This window comes from Nerophis lumbriciformis, linkage group LG33, assembly GCF_033978685.3.
Source record: "Nerophis lumbriciformis linkage group LG33, RoL_Nlum_v2.1, whole genome shotgun sequence".
Classification (NCBI taxonomy): Eukaryota; Metazoa; Chordata; class Actinopteri; order Syngnathiformes; family Syngnathidae; genus Nerophis; species Nerophis lumbriciformis.
The window spans coordinates 22046038-22062500 of NC_084580.2; the positions used below are offsets into that span (position 1 = coordinate 22046038).

At 43.0% G+C, this 16463-nt stretch overlaps 4 protein-coding genes across 8 annotated transcripts in view; 2 read left to right on the forward strand and 2 right to left on the reverse strand.

Moving 5' to 3' along the window:
* LOC133575760 (uncharacterized) overlaps positions 1-14437 on the forward strand; it is a 551361-nt gene extending 536924 nt beyond the window's left edge. For 3 of the 4 annotated variants that reach the window (XM_072912164.1, XM_072912162.1, XM_072912161.1), the window contains 2 exons: positions 1313-1774; positions 12982-14437. In XM_072912164.1, the coding sequence (XP_072768265.1) occupies positions 1313-1774; positions 12982-13940 (1421 nt within the window). In that variant the 3' untranslated portion in view covers positions 13941-14437. Of the gene's footprint in view, positions 1-1055; positions 1775-12981 lie in introns of all 4 variants that reach the window. The other variant, XM_072912163.1, reaches the window with a different exon arrangement.
* LOC133575681 (uncharacterized) overlaps positions 1-16463 on the reverse strand; it is a 515078-nt gene that overhangs the window by 386236 nt on the left and 112379 nt on the right. The gene's annotated exons all lie outside the window — the stretch shown is intronic.
* LOC133575689 (uncharacterized) overlaps positions 1-16463 on the reverse strand; it is a 302477-nt gene that overhangs the window by 262884 nt on the left and 23130 nt on the right. The gene's annotated exons all lie outside the window — the stretch shown is intronic.
* Positions 1-16463, forward strand: part of LOC133575686 (uncharacterized) — a 208620-nt gene that overhangs the window by 105387 nt on the left and 86770 nt on the right. The gene's annotated exons all lie outside the window — the stretch shown is intronic.

Here is a 16463-nt window from a genome sequence, read left to right on the forward strand (position 1 = left end):
AGTGGATCAAACATAATAGTGAGAGTCCAGTCCATAGTGGATCTAACATAATAGTGAGAGTTCAGTTCATAGTGGATCTAACATAATAGTGAGATTCCAGTCCATAGTGGATCTAACATAATAGTGAGAGTCCAGTCCATAGTGGGGCCAGCAGGAGACCATCCCGAGCGGTGACGGGTCAGCAGCGCAGAGATGGTTTCAAGTACCACCAAAAAAACGGAATCTCTGAAGACAGTATAAAAATCTGTGTTAAAGGTGTACAAATACTGTTTGTATAACAAGCATGTTATTGTTTACAATTGAGGGTTAAGAGTTCAGTTCTAAAAAAAAACAAAGAATGTGGCTTAAGTACTGTTTTTTAATTGAGCTGCTGCATTTTTTGGTTGGGTTGTTTATTTATTTTGAGTCACTTCTACATTTCTAAAAGGGGAGAAATGTAGTAGAGTGATCTATGTTTGTCTGTTGCCATCTCCTGGTGAATGTTGGCTATAGCGTACTGGGGTTACTTTTTGGTTGGCCAACGATTTACGTGGTGTTGCGCACCTGACGTCAAGTGTGTGAGTCTGTTCTGAAGTCTACAGTAAAGAGACGTACTTCCATCACCTCGCCTGGTTATTGCCTCCAACTCAATAAATTACAACAACATTGCTGTTTACGGCAGACAAACTGCTTTACGGTAGACCAAAACGTGACTGCTGTTGTTGTGTGTTGTTACCGCGCTGGGAGGACGTTAATGAAACTGCCTAACAATAAACCCACATAAGAAACCAAGAACTCGCCCTCGATCATTCTACAGTTATAACGTGTTTGGGCAGGCACGCTGTTTATATTGTGGGAAAGCGAACGTGAATACAGGCTGTTGACACGTCACTCAGGTCCGCATGGAGCTGGAGGGGGGCGTGGCTTCCAGCTCCGCCTGAATTTCGGGAGATTTTCGGGAGAAAATTTGTCCCGGGAGGTTTTCGGGAGTCTCCCGGAAAATCCAGTAGGGTTGGCAAGTATGACATAATGTTTGACATGCCTGAGCTAAAGTGTGTCTGTGTTATGTCTTGCAGACATCCAACAGATGAACGGTCTTCAAGAAGAACGTCCCCTTCAGCAGCAGGGGGGTACTCCTGTTGGAGGCAGGAGGATCCACAACCCCCTCACATTAAAGAGGAAGAGGAGGAATGTTGGACCACTCAGGAGGGAGAGTGTCTTCTAGGGCAGGAGGAGGATGATCCCACCAAGTTTCCACTGACTGTTGTCTCTGTGAAGACTGAAGAGCATGAAGACAAACCACCTGAGTCTTCCCAGCTTCATCACAGTCCAGGTGAGGAGAAGAGAGAGGCGGAGCCTCCAAGCAGCAGCTCAACACAACACATGACAACAGAAGCTGATGGAGACCACTGTGGAGGATCACAAGCAGACAAGCTCTTAGCTCCACTATCAGATAGTGAGGACACAACGTCACACTCTCCTGAGGGTGAAGACACCGAGGTCCCTTTGAGCAGTCATACAGACTGTGGAGGCGATACGAGGACTCACACTGACAACAAACATTCTGAAAGCTTTAAGAAAGAAACATCTAGAATAGTTTTTACCTGCTGGATTTGTGCTAAAGAATTCCTTCATATTGATCATTTTTATTCACACATGCAAGCACACACCGAAGGAAAACATAAACGACAAGAGGAGGCTGATCTCAGCAAGTTCCCACTGACTGTTGTCTCTGTGAAGACTGAAGAGCATGAAGACAAACCACCTGAGTCCTCACAGCTTCATCACAGTCCAAGTAAGCACAACATCCAGATTATCATCGAAAACCACAATTCTTAACCATAGGGCACGGGCGTCTCCTAGCAATTGCCCTAAAATATTTGTGGGTCTGTATGGGCCACAGCGGTACTTAGTTGTAATACAGTCTTCCACCACTTGTGGCAATAATGACAATATCGAACAAACAGAAGAAGTCCGGAGCTAAAGTGCAAAAAGTATAACTCGATTGATGAAGTTGTATATTTATTGGCGCTTAAAGGCCTACTGAAATGCGATTTTCTTATTTAAACGGGGATAGCAGGTCCATTCTATGTGTCATACTTGATCATTTCGCGATATTGCCATATTTGTGCTGAAAGCATTAAGTAGAGAACATCGACGATAAAGTTCGCAACTTTTGGTCCCTGATAAAAAAAGCCTTGCCTGTACCGGAAGTAGCAGACGAGTAGCGTGACGTCACAGGTTGTGGAGCTCCTCACATCTGCACATTGTTTACAATCATGGCCACCAGCAGCGAGAGCGATTCGGACCGAGAAAGCGACGATTCCCCCATTAATTTGAGCGAGGATGAAAGATTCGTGGATGAGGAAAGTGAGAGTGAAGGACTAGAGGGCAGTGGGAGCGATTCAGATAGGGAAGATGCTGTGAGAGGCGGGTGGGACCTGATATTCAGCTGGGAATGACTAAAACAGTAAATAAACACAAGACATATATATACTCTATTAGCCACAACACAACCAGGCTTATATTTAATATGCCACAAATTAATCCCGCATAACAAACACCTCCCCCCTCCCGTCCATATAACCCGCCAATACACCTGCACAACACACTCAATCCCACAGCCCAAAGTACCGTTCACCTCTCCAAAGTTCATACAGCACATATATTTCCCCAAAGTTACGTACGTGACATGCACATAGCGGCACACACGTACGGGCAAGCGATCAATGTTTGGAAGCGTACTCACGGTACCGCGTCTGCGCATCCAACTCAAAGTCCTCCTGGTAAGAGTCTCTGTTGTCCCAGTTCTCCACAGGCCAATGGTAAAGCTTGACTGTCATCTTTCGGGAATGTAAACAATGAAACACCGGATGTGTTTGTGTTGCTGCAGTCGGCCCCAATACACCGCTTCCCACCTACAGCTTTCTTCTTTGCTGTCTCCATTGTTCATTGAACAAATTGCAAAAGATTCACCAACACAGATGTCCAGAATACTGTGGAATTTTGCGATGAAAACAGACGACTTAATAGCTGGCCACCATGCTGTCCCAAAATGTCCTCTACATTCCGTGACGTCACACGCCGGCGTCATCATACCGAGACGTTTTCAGCAGGATATTTTGCGCAAAATTTAAAATTGCACTTTTGGAAGCTAACCCGGCCGTATTGGCATGTGTTGCAATGTAAAGATTTCATCATTGATATATAAACTATCAGACTGCGTGGTCGGGAGTAGTGGCTTTCAGTAGGCCTTTAAATTATTGCCAGATTATTAAAAAAAAAAAAAAAAAAATGTAGGCCCAAAGGTCAAAAAGGTTAAGAACCCCTGTATATGTAATATGTAACAGATGTTCATCCTGGGTATGACGTTCTTTCTCAGGGTGGATATTTACTTGCTTTTTAACACAACCGTTCCCCCCAAAAATATCCTTCATTAAAAAGGACCTGCACGTTGTTTTAGAATTTTTTTCGTCCATCCTTCACATTCCTTATGTGGGACGAGAATGCCTATTCCTCTTTACTGTGCATTCTAAATAGTAAAAAACTGCTAGTACGAGACGGCGTTTTTTTCTTGTATATTTTAACGTTATAATTGGAATTCAAACTTTTAAATCCCCAAGTTGAATAAAACAAAGATATAATAACACAATTTTACACTTGAAAAAAATCACAACCGAAAGCAAAACAGGTTTGTCGTACTCAAGCACATTCGGCAAACTGACTACCGTATTTTTCGGATTATAACGCAATTTTTTTCATAGTTTGGCCGGGGGTGCGATTTATACTCCGGAGCGACTTATGTGTGAAATTATTAACACATTACCGTAAAATAGAGAGACGAGGCGAATGTCCGCAATCGTCACACACACGCCAACCAATAAAAATTTGGCGGGGGCGGGACATAATAATTATAATAACTGGGATTTATATAGCGCTTTTCTAAGTACCCAAAGTCGCTTTACATGTAGAACCCATCAATCATTCACACCTGGTGGTGGTAAAGTTAAAAGTTAAAGTTAAAGTACCAATGATTGTCACACACACACTAGGTGTGGCGAAATTATTCTCTGCATTTGACCCATCACCCTTGATCACCCCCCTGGGAGGTGAGGGGAGCAGTGGGCAGCAGCGGTGGTCGCGCCCGGGAATCATTTTGGTGATTTAACCCCCAATTCCAACCCTTGATGCTGAGTACCAAGCAGAGAGGTAATGGGTCCCATTTTTATAGTCTTTGGTATGACTCGGCCGGGGTTTGAACTCCCAACCTACCGATCTCAGGACGGACACTCTAACCACTAGGCCACTGAGTAGGTCACTAGGCCACTGAGTAGGTCTGAGTAGGTAAGCTACTTTCATAGCTACAGCTGCCCTGGGGTAGACTGACGGAAGCGTGGCTGCAATTTGCACCAACGGCCCCTCCGACCACCACCTATCATTCATCATTCAATTCACCGGTGTGAGTGGCACCGGGGGCAAAGGGTGAAGTGTCCCGCCCAAGGACACAACGGCAGCGATTTTTGGATGGTAAGAGGCGGGGAGCGAACCTGCAACCCTCAGGTTTCTGGCACGGTTGCTCTACCCACTACGCCATGCCGCCCCCATGGCAGAAGTGCATTGTGGGTCATGGGATGTTACCTGCTACTACGTCCGTAGCTATAAAAATTGATCATTTCAACATTGGCAGTCATTTATAAAAACTGAGAAGGGCTGAACTAAAATGACAGCGAAAAGGAAATCACATACTGCAGATTACAAACCGGGCGTAGTGAAATATGCAGCAGAAAACGGCAAGAGGAAGCAGCGCATACCCTTGGAGTTGGCAGAGTTGGCAAAAGTTGTTTAGAAGCGACACCGAGGAAGAAGATTTCATGGGATTTAGCGATTAGGAGTGACAGATTGTTTGGTAAACGTATAGCATGTTCTATATGTTATAGTTATTTGAATGACTCTTACCATAATATGTTACGTTAACATACCAGTTGGTTATTTATGCCTCATATAACGTACACTTATTCAGCCTGTTGTTCACTATTCTTTATTTATTTTAAATTGCCTTTCAAATGTCTATTCTTGGTGTTGGCTTTTATCAAATACATTTCCCCCAAAAATGCGATTTATAATCCAGTGCGACGTATATACAAACCCTGTTTCCATATGAGTTGGGAAATTGTGTTGTAAATATAAACGGAATACAATGATTTGCAAATCATTTTCAACCCATATTCAGTTGAATGCACTACAAAGACAACATATTTGATGTTCAAACTGATAAACATTTTTTTTTCTGCAAATAATCATTAACCTTAGAATTTGATGCCAGCAACACGTGACAAAGAAGTTGGGAAAGGTGGCAATAAATACTGATAAAGTTGAGGAATGCTCATCAAACACTTATTTGGAACATCCCACAGGTGAACAGGCACATTGGGAACAGGTGGGTGCCATGATTGGGTATAAAAGTAGATTCCATGAAATGCTCAGTCATTCACAAACAAGGATGGGGCGAGGGTCACCACTTTGTCCACAAATGCGTGAGCAAATTGTTGAACAGTTTAAGAAAAACCTTTCTCAACCAGCTATTGCAAGGAATTGAGGGATTTCACCATCTACGGTCCGTAATATCATCAAAGGGTTCAGAGAATCTGGAGAAATCACTGCACGTAAGCAGCTAAGCCCGTGACCTTCCATCCCTCAGGCTGTACTGCATCAACAAGCCACATCAGTGTGTAAAGGATATCACCACATGGGCTCAGGAACACTTCAGAAACCCACTGTCAGCAACTACAGTTGGTCGCTACATTTGTAAGGGCAAGTTAAAACTCTCCTATGCAAGGCGAAAACCGTTTATCAACAACACCCAGAAACGGCGTCGGCTTCGCTGGGCCTGAGCTCATCTAAGATGGACTGATACCTCCAATCTTTTCTTCTCTAAATACAGTGAGTGACAAATGAAGTGAAGTCATAAAGTGCAGTAACGCCTTGTTGATAATAAATAGTTTAAATCTTTAAAAATATATATTATTTTTAAGTGTGTAAAATTCCACTCCATCCCATTTTTTTTTATTATTTTTCATGTTTGCTGTTATATTTGCCTCTAAACCTTTCAAAATACGCCCACATCTACAAACCCCGTTTCCATATGAGTTGGGAAATTGTGTGAAATGTAAATATAAACGGAATACAATGATTTGCAAATTATTTTCAACCCATATTCAGTTGAATGCACTACAAAGACAACATATTTGACGTTCAAACTCATAAACTTTATTTATTTTTTTGCAAATAATAATTAAATTAGAATTTCATGGCTGCAACACGTGCCAAAGTAGTTGGGAAAGGGCATGTTCACCACTGTGTTACATGGCCTTTCCTTTTAACAACACTCAGTAAACGTTTGGGAACTGAGGAGACACATTTTTGAAGCTTCTCAGGTGGAATTCTTTCCCATTCTTGCTTGATGTACAGCTTAAGTTGTTCAACAGTCCGGGGGTCTCCCTTGTGCTATTTTAGGCTTCATAATGCGCCACACATTTTCAATGGGAGACAGGTCTGGACTACAGGCAGGCCAGTCTAGTACCCGCACTCTTTTACTATGAAGCCACGTTGATGTAACACGTGGCTTGGCATTGTCTTGCTGAAATAAGCAGGGGCGTCCATGGTAACGTTGCTTGGATGGCAACATATGTTGCTCCAAAACCTGTATGTACCTTTCAGCATTAATGGCGCCTTCACAGATGTGTAAGTTACCCATGTCTTGGGCACTAATACACCCCCATACCATCACACATGCTGGCTTTTACACTTTGCGCCTATAACAATCCGGATGGTTCTTTTCCTCTTTGGTCCGGAGGACACGATGTCCACAGTTTCCAAAAACAATTTGAAATGTGGACTCATCAGACCACAGAACACTTTTCCACTTTGTATCAGTCCATCTTAGATGAGATCAGGCCCAGCGAAGCCGACGGCGTTTCTGGGTGTTGTTGATAAATGGTTGTCGCCTTGCATAGGAGAGTTTTAACTTGCACTTACAGATGTAGCGACCAACTGTAGTTACTGACAGTGGGTTTCTGAAGTGTTCCTGAGCCCATGTGGTGATATCCTTTACACACTGATGTCGCTCGTTGATGCAGTACAGCCTGAGAGATGGAAGGTCACGGGCTTAGCTGCTTACGTGCAGTGATTTCTCAAAATTCTCTGAACCCTTTGATGATATTACGGACCGTAGATGGTGAAATCCCTAAATTCCTTGCAATAGCTGGTTGAGAAAGGCTTTTATTAAACTGTTCAACAATTTGCTCACGCATTTGTTGACAAAGTGGTGACCCTCGCCCCATCCTTGTTTGTGAATGACTGAGCATTTCACGGAATCTACTTTCATACCCAATCATGGCACCCACCTGTTCCCAATTAGCCTGTTCACCTGTGGGATGTTCCAAATAAGTGTTTGATGAGCATTCCTCAACTTTATCAGTATTTATTGCCACCTTTCCCAACTTCTTTGTCACGTGTTGCTGGCATCAAATTCTAAAGTTAATGATTATTTGCAACAAAAAAAAAAAGTTTATCAGTTTGATCATCAAATATGTTGTCTTTGTAGCATATTCAACTGAATATGGGTTGAAAATGATTTGCAAATCATTGTATTCCGTTTATATTTACATCTAACACAATTTCCCAACTCATATGGAAACGGGGTTTGTATATGTAGGGGCTAGAGATGCGCGGATAGGCAATTATTTCATCCGCAACCGCATCACAAAAGTCGTCACCCATCCGCCATCCACCCGAACTAACATTTTATCAAAACCGCACCCGCCCGCACCCACCCGTTGTTATATATCTAATATAGACGATGCAAGGCATTAGTGAGGTTATAAAGCTTTTGCCTGTTAAAGAAAGGAGACTGATCCAATGCAGCAGAGACATTCAATGCGTGCCACGCTGTCACGGCCCAGACGCACACCAGTGCGCAATCATCTGGGAGCCGCGCTGAGCGCACCTCCAAGCGCGCTCGCGCCACTCAAACTGCTGCAGGCAGCTGCGTTCTATCTTGTTTTAACATCCTGTGGCACTCTTCTGGGATCACGGCGGACGAAACTGCTCATGCTCAGGGTGTTTGTGGAGGTTCGGGGTTTTGCACAAATGTGATGCACCATGTTAGATGTCCCGGGTTTGGGACTGTCGTAGACATAAACAGCGTCGCAGCTCTTGCAAATCACGTAGCCAGCATTACTATCATCCTGATTTACAACCTCATAAAAACGAGTCCACGCTGAACTTTTCTGGCCTTTTTTTTCCCTGGTCTTTAGTATTCCCTTTTTTAGTTTGTCGCGTACCACGTTTGCTGCCGGCGTTGCCATCTTTTTTTTTTCTTCTTCTGTTGTGGCATATGCTGCAGGTGCCTGCTCGTTTTTCGTATGTGGGTAACAGCATTTAACTATGTATATATATTTCCCAATTGGTTTAACTGCCACCCGCCTGAATCTATTTAAAATCTAATTTTTTTAAATCTCAAACGCCCGACCCGAGGATAAAATCAAATTTTTTTTTATTTCAACCGCCCGACCCGCGGATAATCCGCGGGCTCCGCAGTTGTGTCCGCAAACCGCGCATCTCTAATAGGGGCTGTCAAACTACAAGTTCCTTTAACAACAATCTTTTTTTAAACGCGCGATAAATGTTTTTGACTCCGGCCCGCTCTGTAGTTTGGAGAAGTGTGTAATGGCGTCCAGATACCGCTGCTGAGCCACAAGCTCAAAATAGCTAGCAGAACGGCACAACGAAGGGGGGCACTGATGGAAATCTCAAGTCCAAAGCCATGGCAAGTCGTTCTCCGGACGAGACAAGACAGTTTTACCTTTAGTCGCCATGAGACGACATCATTGGCGGGCGTTGCTGCTTGGAGTGAGGGGGAGCTTCAAGTCCGTGTTTGGATTACAGTTGAGTGCGTTTGTATCATAATATTTAGATTGTTGCATACCTGCCAACTACTCCGGTTTTCCCGTAATTAGTACGGTTTTCATCAACCTATTCCGGGTTACGGTTGCAGTGATAAAAAATATGGTTTTTCATTACCGTATTTTCCGCACTATAAGGCGCACCGGATTATTAGCCGCACCTTCAATGAATGGCATATTTCATAACTTTGTCCACCAATAAGCCGCCCCGGACTATAAGCCGCGCCTACGCTGCGCTAAAGGGAATGTCAAAAAAACAGTCAGATAGGTCAGTCAAACTTTAATAATATATTAAAAACCAGCGTTCTAACAACTCTGTTCACTCCCAAAATGTACGCAAATGTGCAATCACAAACATAGTAAAATTCAAAATAGTGCAGAGCAATAGCAACATAATGTTGCTCGAACGTTAATGTCACAACACACAAAATAAACATAGCGCTCACTTTCTGAAGTTATTCTTCATTCGTAAATCCTTCGTCTTCGGTGTCCGAAGTGAAAAGTTGGGCAAATTTACGATCCACTGGCAGATGTTGGCGTCGTCTGGCGCTGCCTCCTCGTCTTAGTGAAGGTGTGTTCGCCTTCTGTCATCCATTGTTCCCACGCAGTTAGCAGTCTAGCTTCGAATGCCCTGTTGACACCAATATCTAGCGGCTGGAGGTCTTTTGTCAATCCACCCGGAATGACGGCGAGTATTGAATTAAGCGCGTAAGCGTGTCTCTCAATGTGCTGTTATGAGCTAGCAAATATAACAACTACACTACCCAGCATGCAACGATAGTGACGAGCATGCGCGGTAGCCCTGAGAAGCGTTGTTGTATGCTGGCAGTTAGAATGTGGTTATGAGCACGCTGTGAGAAAACGTTGAGAACTCAGTTAACACGCCTCGTCTGCATTATTTATAATTAGACAGACAACACACTTAATAGGAGCCATTTTGGGGTCTTTACATAAACACACAAATGGAAATGAAACGTCACATATCCCAGCATGCACCGCGCGCTTCTTCTACGGGGAAAAAAGATGGCGGCTGTTTACCGTAGTTGCGAGACCTAAACTTTATGAAAATGAATCTTAATATTTATCCATATATAAAGCGCACCGGGTTATAAGGCGCACTGTCAGCTTTTGAGAAAATTTGTGGTTTTTAGGTGCGCCTTATAGTGCGGAAAATACGGTAATTAAAATTTTTTTTTTTTTTTTAAGTTTTATTCACGAAATCGCGTAACAACAATGACAATCGACACTGCTTCCCGTAACTTCCTATCGAGCCATTCCGAATGCCATGCGCGAGGCTATTTATAGCACCGCCGCCAAGCACGAGGCACCAGTTGCCATTGTTTCCAAACGAGCGAACGATCGCGGAATCAGCCGGAGAAAAATCGCAAACGAGTCTTAAACCGAAAAGAAAACTGCAGTCGTTCCGTGAAGAATATTCAAAAGCCTATCCGGGAATAATTATCCGTTCCAAAAAGGGTGAAAACTACGCCAATTGCACCTCGTGCAGACAAGATTTTTCGATCGGACACGGAGGAATTAGCGATGTAAAAGACCACGTTGGGACAAAAAAACACAAGTCTAATGCCGATGACCAGGAAGATGATGATGACAGCTTCAGGAAGCCAATGTCATAGTATGACCCACTCAAAGGAGCAGCTCAAGAAAGCGAAGAGGTGCACCATGGACAATAACAAAGCTGTGTCACAATGATTGACTGTGATGTGACCATGGAAGATGTGATGTGCTGCATTTACAACTGTCTTGATTGCTCAAATTCATTTTCATTAATTCTTCTTCAATTCTTTTGAAAGGCTTACTGAAAACTGCAATTGAATTGTAGTTCCATGCTAATGATGCTATTGAATTACATTTTAATGAAGTACCGTATTTTCCGCACCATTAGCCGCACCTAAAAACCACAAATTTACTCAAAAGCTGACAGTGCGGCTTTTAACCCGGTGCGCTTTATATATGGATAAATATTAAGATTCATTTTCATAAAGTTTCGATCTCGCAACTTAGGTAAACAGCCGCCATCTTTTTTCCCGGTAGAACAGGAAGCGCTTCTTCTTCTACGCAAGCAACCGCCAAGGTAAGCACCCGCCCCCATAGAACAGGAAGCGCTTCTTCTTCTACTGTAAGCAACCACCCGCCCCCGGAAGAAGAAGAAAAAACGCGCGGATATCACCGTACGTTTCATTTCCTGTTTACATCTGTAAAGACCACAAAATGGCTCCTACTAAGCGACAAGGATCCGGTTCATGAAAAGACGCAATCTCTCCATCCGCACACGGATTACTACCGTATTTCACAGCAACTGATATTCCTGTGAACCGCACTGTGGATACAACGGGAGCACGTACGGTGAATATTCGCACCACAGGGAATGAGAAGTCATCCTTCACTGTGGTTCTAGCTTGCCATGCTAACTTCCACCCATGGTGATATTCAAAAGGAAGACCTTGCCAAAAGAGACCTTTCCAGCCGGCGTCATCATAAAAGCTAACTCGAAGGGATGGATGAAGAAAAGATGAGCGAGTGGTTAAGGTAAGTTTAAGTTTACGCGAAGAGGCCGGGTGGCTTTTTTCACGCAGCTCTGTCCATGTTGATATACGTATGTTTGTGATTGCACATTTGCGTACATTTTGGGAGTGAACAGAGTTGTTAGAACGCTGGTTTTTAATATATTATTAAAGTTTGACTGACCTATCTGACTGTTTTTTTGACATTCCTTTAGCGCAGTTAGATGCGGCTTACAACACGGGGCGGCTTATTGGTGGACAAAGTTTTGAAATATGCCGTTCATTGAAGGCGCGGCTTTTAAGCCAGGGCGCCTTATGGTGCGGAAAATACGGTAAACGTATCATAAAGTTACCATATCATTTTTGCAGTATGATCAATCTGATAGAATAAATGTGGATTTTAGCCACAAAAAGGTAATGACACCAATGTTATCTATTGGAATTGTTTAGTACTGTTATACTGTTAAAAGTGTTTATACTATTTATGCTTGCAAGTCCAAGTTGAAGAAATCTTGTTAAATGTTGACAGCATAACTACCAAAATACAGAAGTATGTCCTTAATATTTTTGCAGTGCTGTTTCTGTTGAAAAGTTCAAATGATTACATTAGAGATGTGATGTGCCACTTTTCAAGTGTCTGATGGCTTAAATTAATCGTCATTAATTTTTCATATTTTGAATTATTTTGAAAGGCTTACAAAAAAACTACATTTGAATTGTAATTCCATGCTATTGACAGGACTATTAATTTTAATGAAGTTAGCTTACCATGTTTACAGTATGATAATTGTGAAAGAAATGTGAATTTTAGGCACAGAATATTTTTTACAATTGAACAAGGCAGTAGATTATACAAGCTTGGACAGAAAGTTAATAATGACACCAATTTTTTTTTAAATGGAATTGTTTAGTACTGTTTTACCATTTGTTTACTGTAAAAAGTGTTTATACTGTTTATACTTTCAATCAACAAATTGAAGTCTTGTGAAAGGTTGACAGGATAACTGGCATTAACTGTCAAAATAATTTCAAACTATTGAAGTTAGCTTACAGAATAAACATGTCAATCAACCCATATGATTTTTGCTGTAATATTTTTGTTTTGAAAAGTCACTGTGACTGATAGAAAAGTGATGGTTTTAGCAACATTTTAACCTGTCTGAATGCTAATAATCATTTTGCGCCGGGGGGGAAGCTGAACCCCCCACCAGGACTTTGTCCTGGACCTACCGGGGCCTGCGGCCCCTGGACCCTGGCTACTAGGTTTTTCTGATTTCAAAAGTTGGCAGGTATGTTGTTACTTGAACTGCTTTAGTAAAATGGAGTAGCAGAAAAAAGACGGCAAAGAGGAAATCTAGAGTCACTTTTTTCAGGGCCTATCGTCAAAACATGTCAAGTCTTTTCTCATACCAGTCACACACGTCCGGGTGGCGGCTTCACAATAATAGCGCTATGCTTCACATCCGGTCTAACCAACAAAACAATGAAAATGAAAATAATTCCAATTTCTGCTTTAGACGTCCTGCAGCTGCTTGGTCCTCAAGAAGAACCTCGCCCTCAGTCGATGGAAGTGAGCCACACTTTGAAGCAGGAGGATCCGCAGCCCCCCCACATTAAAGAGGAAGAGGAGGAAGTGTGGATCACTCAGGAGGGAGAGTGTCTTCTCGGGCAGGAGGAGGATGATCTCAGCAAGTTTCCACTGACTGTTGTCTCTGTGAAGACTGAAGAGCATGAAGAGAAACCACCCGAGTCCTCACAGCTTCATCACAGTCCAGGTGAGGAGAAGAGAGAGGCGGAGCCTCCAAGCAGCAGCTCAACACAACACATGACAACAGAAGCTGATGGAGACCACTGTGGAGGATCACAAGCAGACAAGATCTCAGCTCCACTATCAGATAGTGAGGACACAACGTCACACGTTAATGTAAATAGGAAATCACACATGACTACACAAACAGGTGAGAAACCCTTTGGTTGTTCAGTTTGCGGTAAAAGATTTTCCTACAAAAGTAAAGCGCAAACCCACATGAGAACTCACACAGGAAAAAAACCATTTGGTTGTTCAGTTTGTGCAAAATACTTTGTAACAAAGGGCAATTTAACCAACCACATGCGGACACACACAGGAGAAAAACCGTTCATTTGCTCAAACTGCGGCAAGAGGTTTTCTCAAAGCGGAACCATGCAGTCGCACATGAGGACACACACGGGAGAAAAACCTTTCATCTGCCTGAACTGTGGCAAAACGTTCTCGAGAAACTTTACCTTGATTCAACACATGCAGACGCACACGGGGGAAAAACCATTCAGTTGTTCAATTTGCTGTAAAGGCTTCTCCAACAAGCGGTCTATGCAAACACACGCTCGAACGCACACAGGAGAAAGACCATTCAGTTGTTCAGTTTGTGGTAAACGATACGCTCACAAGCAGCATATGGAAAGACACAAGAGATCACATACAGGAGAAAAACCTTGAAGTTAATCAGTGTGTGGTTTTTACCACACACTGATTTTCTAACAAAAGTAATATCAGAATACACACGGGAAAATACAACTTTTGGAAGTCCTCTTTAAATGGTCTCATGCAGAGTCACTAACGGTCTTCTGCAGGGATATAGGTAGTGGTTAAAACGAAAGTCAATAAATGGTTTGTAATTAGAGATGTCCGATAATGGCTTTTTTGCCGATATTCCGATATTGTCCAACTCTTAATTACCGATACCAACCGATACCGATATATACAGTCGTGGAATAAACACAATAGTATGCCTAATTTTGTTGTGATGCCCCGCTGGATGCATTAAACAATGTAACAAGGTTTTCCAAAATAAATCAACTCAAGTTATGGATAAAAAAAATGCCAACATGGCACTGCCATATTTATTATTGAAGTCACAAAGTGCATTATTTTTTTTTAACATGCCTCAAAACAGCAGCTTGGAATTTGAGACATGCTCTCCCTGAGAGAGCATGAGGAGGTTGAGGTGGGCGGGGTTGAGGTGGGGTGGCGGGCGGGGGGGTATATTGTAGCGTCCCGGAAGAGTTAGTGCTGCGAGGGTTTCTGGGTATTTGTTCTGTTGTGTTTATGTTGTGTTGCGGTGCGGATGTTCTCCCGAAATGTGTTTGTCATTCTTGTTTGGTGTGGGTTCGCAGTGTGGCGCATATATGTAACAGTGTTAAAGTTGTTTATACGGCCACCCTCAGTGTGACCTGTATGGCTGTTGATCAAGTATGCCAAAGCCGTAGATATTATGTGACTTGGCTGGCACGCAAAGGCAGTGCCTTCAAGGTTTATTGGCGCTCTGTACTTCTCCCTACGTCCGTGTACACAGGGGCGTTTTAAAAAGTCATTAATTTTACTTTTTGAAACCGATACCGATAATTTTGAAACCGATACCGATAATTTTCGATATTACCCACCTCCAAAGACATGCACGTGGGGATAGGTTGATTGGCAACACTAAATGGTCCCTAGTGTGTGAATGTGAGTGTGAATGTTGTCTGTCTATCTGTGTTGGCCCTGTGATGAGGTGGTGACTTGTCCAGGGTGTACACCGCCTTCCGCCCGATTGTAGCTGAGATAGGCTCCAGCGCCCCCCGCGACCCCGAAGGGAATAAGCGGTAGAAAATGGATGGATGGATGGTATTTTAAAGCATTTATCGGCCAATAATATCGGCAGTCCGGTATTGTCGGACATCCCTATTTGTAATGTTAAATAGTGTTTTTATATATGATTCACAGTGATCCATTAAATATAACTCTACTCATAATAGTCCCGAGACCACCATCGTTCCTTCCTTGTATTTCCTCACCTATGTTGCCTGTTTTTGCGTTTTTGGTTGTTGCTACGGTGGTTGCTATGATTCTTATTCTTTGGTTTGTTTAGATCACGTTTGTTCACGCTAAATTCGGGGCTTGGAGGACTAGAGTCTGGCTCAGGGTTGGAGGGCTTTTCTAGAGTTAATGAGCTAAACCGTGTCCGAATATTATTTTGCCTTTGTTGTTTGTACTTGCTAATTGAGAGCACCGCTGCAACCTTTACATGAGACCTTGTAGAATACAATTCTGACCTGATCAATAAAAGATTTTAGCATAACTATATTTTTTATTTTTTTTAAACAAACTTTTGTCTCTCTTTTCTTGGTCTCCTGCTGCAGTGTATGTACTCAGTCTGTGACAGTGGGTTTCTGAAGTGTTCCTGAGCCCATGTGGTGATATCCTTTACACACTGATGTGGCTTGTTGACGCAATACAGCCTGAGGGATCGAAGGTCACAAGCTTAGCTGCTTACGTGCAGTCATTTCTTCAGATTTTCTGAACCCTTTGATGATATTACAGACCGTAGATGGTGAAATCCCTAAATTCCTTGCAATACCTGGTTGAGAAAGGTTTTTCTTAAACTGTTCAACAATTTGCTCACGCATTTGTTGACAAAGTGGTGACCCTCGCCCCATCCTTGTTTGTGAATGACTGAGCATTTCATGGAATCTACTTTTATACCCAATCATGGCACCCACCTGTTCCCAATTTGCCTGTTCACCTGTGGGATGTTCCAAATAAGTGTTTGATGAGCATTCCTCAACTTTATCAGTATTTATTGCCACCTTTCCCAACTTCTTTGTCACGTGTTGCTGCCATCAAATTCTAAAGTTGAAAATGATTTGCAAATCATTGTATTCCGTTTATATTTACATCTCACACAATTTCCCAACTCATATGGAAACGGGGTTTGTAGATAAAACAGCGGCAATTGCGGCCTGCCCGACTCCCAAGACGAAAAAAGAAGTGAGGCCGTTTTTGGGCCTGGCAGGTTACTACCGGAAGTTCACCCCCCGGGTTTGCAGACTTGACCAGCCCACTAACTGACCTCACCCGAAAGGGTGCTCCAGAACTGGTCCAGTGGTCGGAGCAGTGCCAGCAGGCGAGGAGCCGGTCCTGCACATGCCTGATTTTTCTCTCCCGTTCTGTTTGCGGGCTGACGTGTCGGGCAGAGGGCTG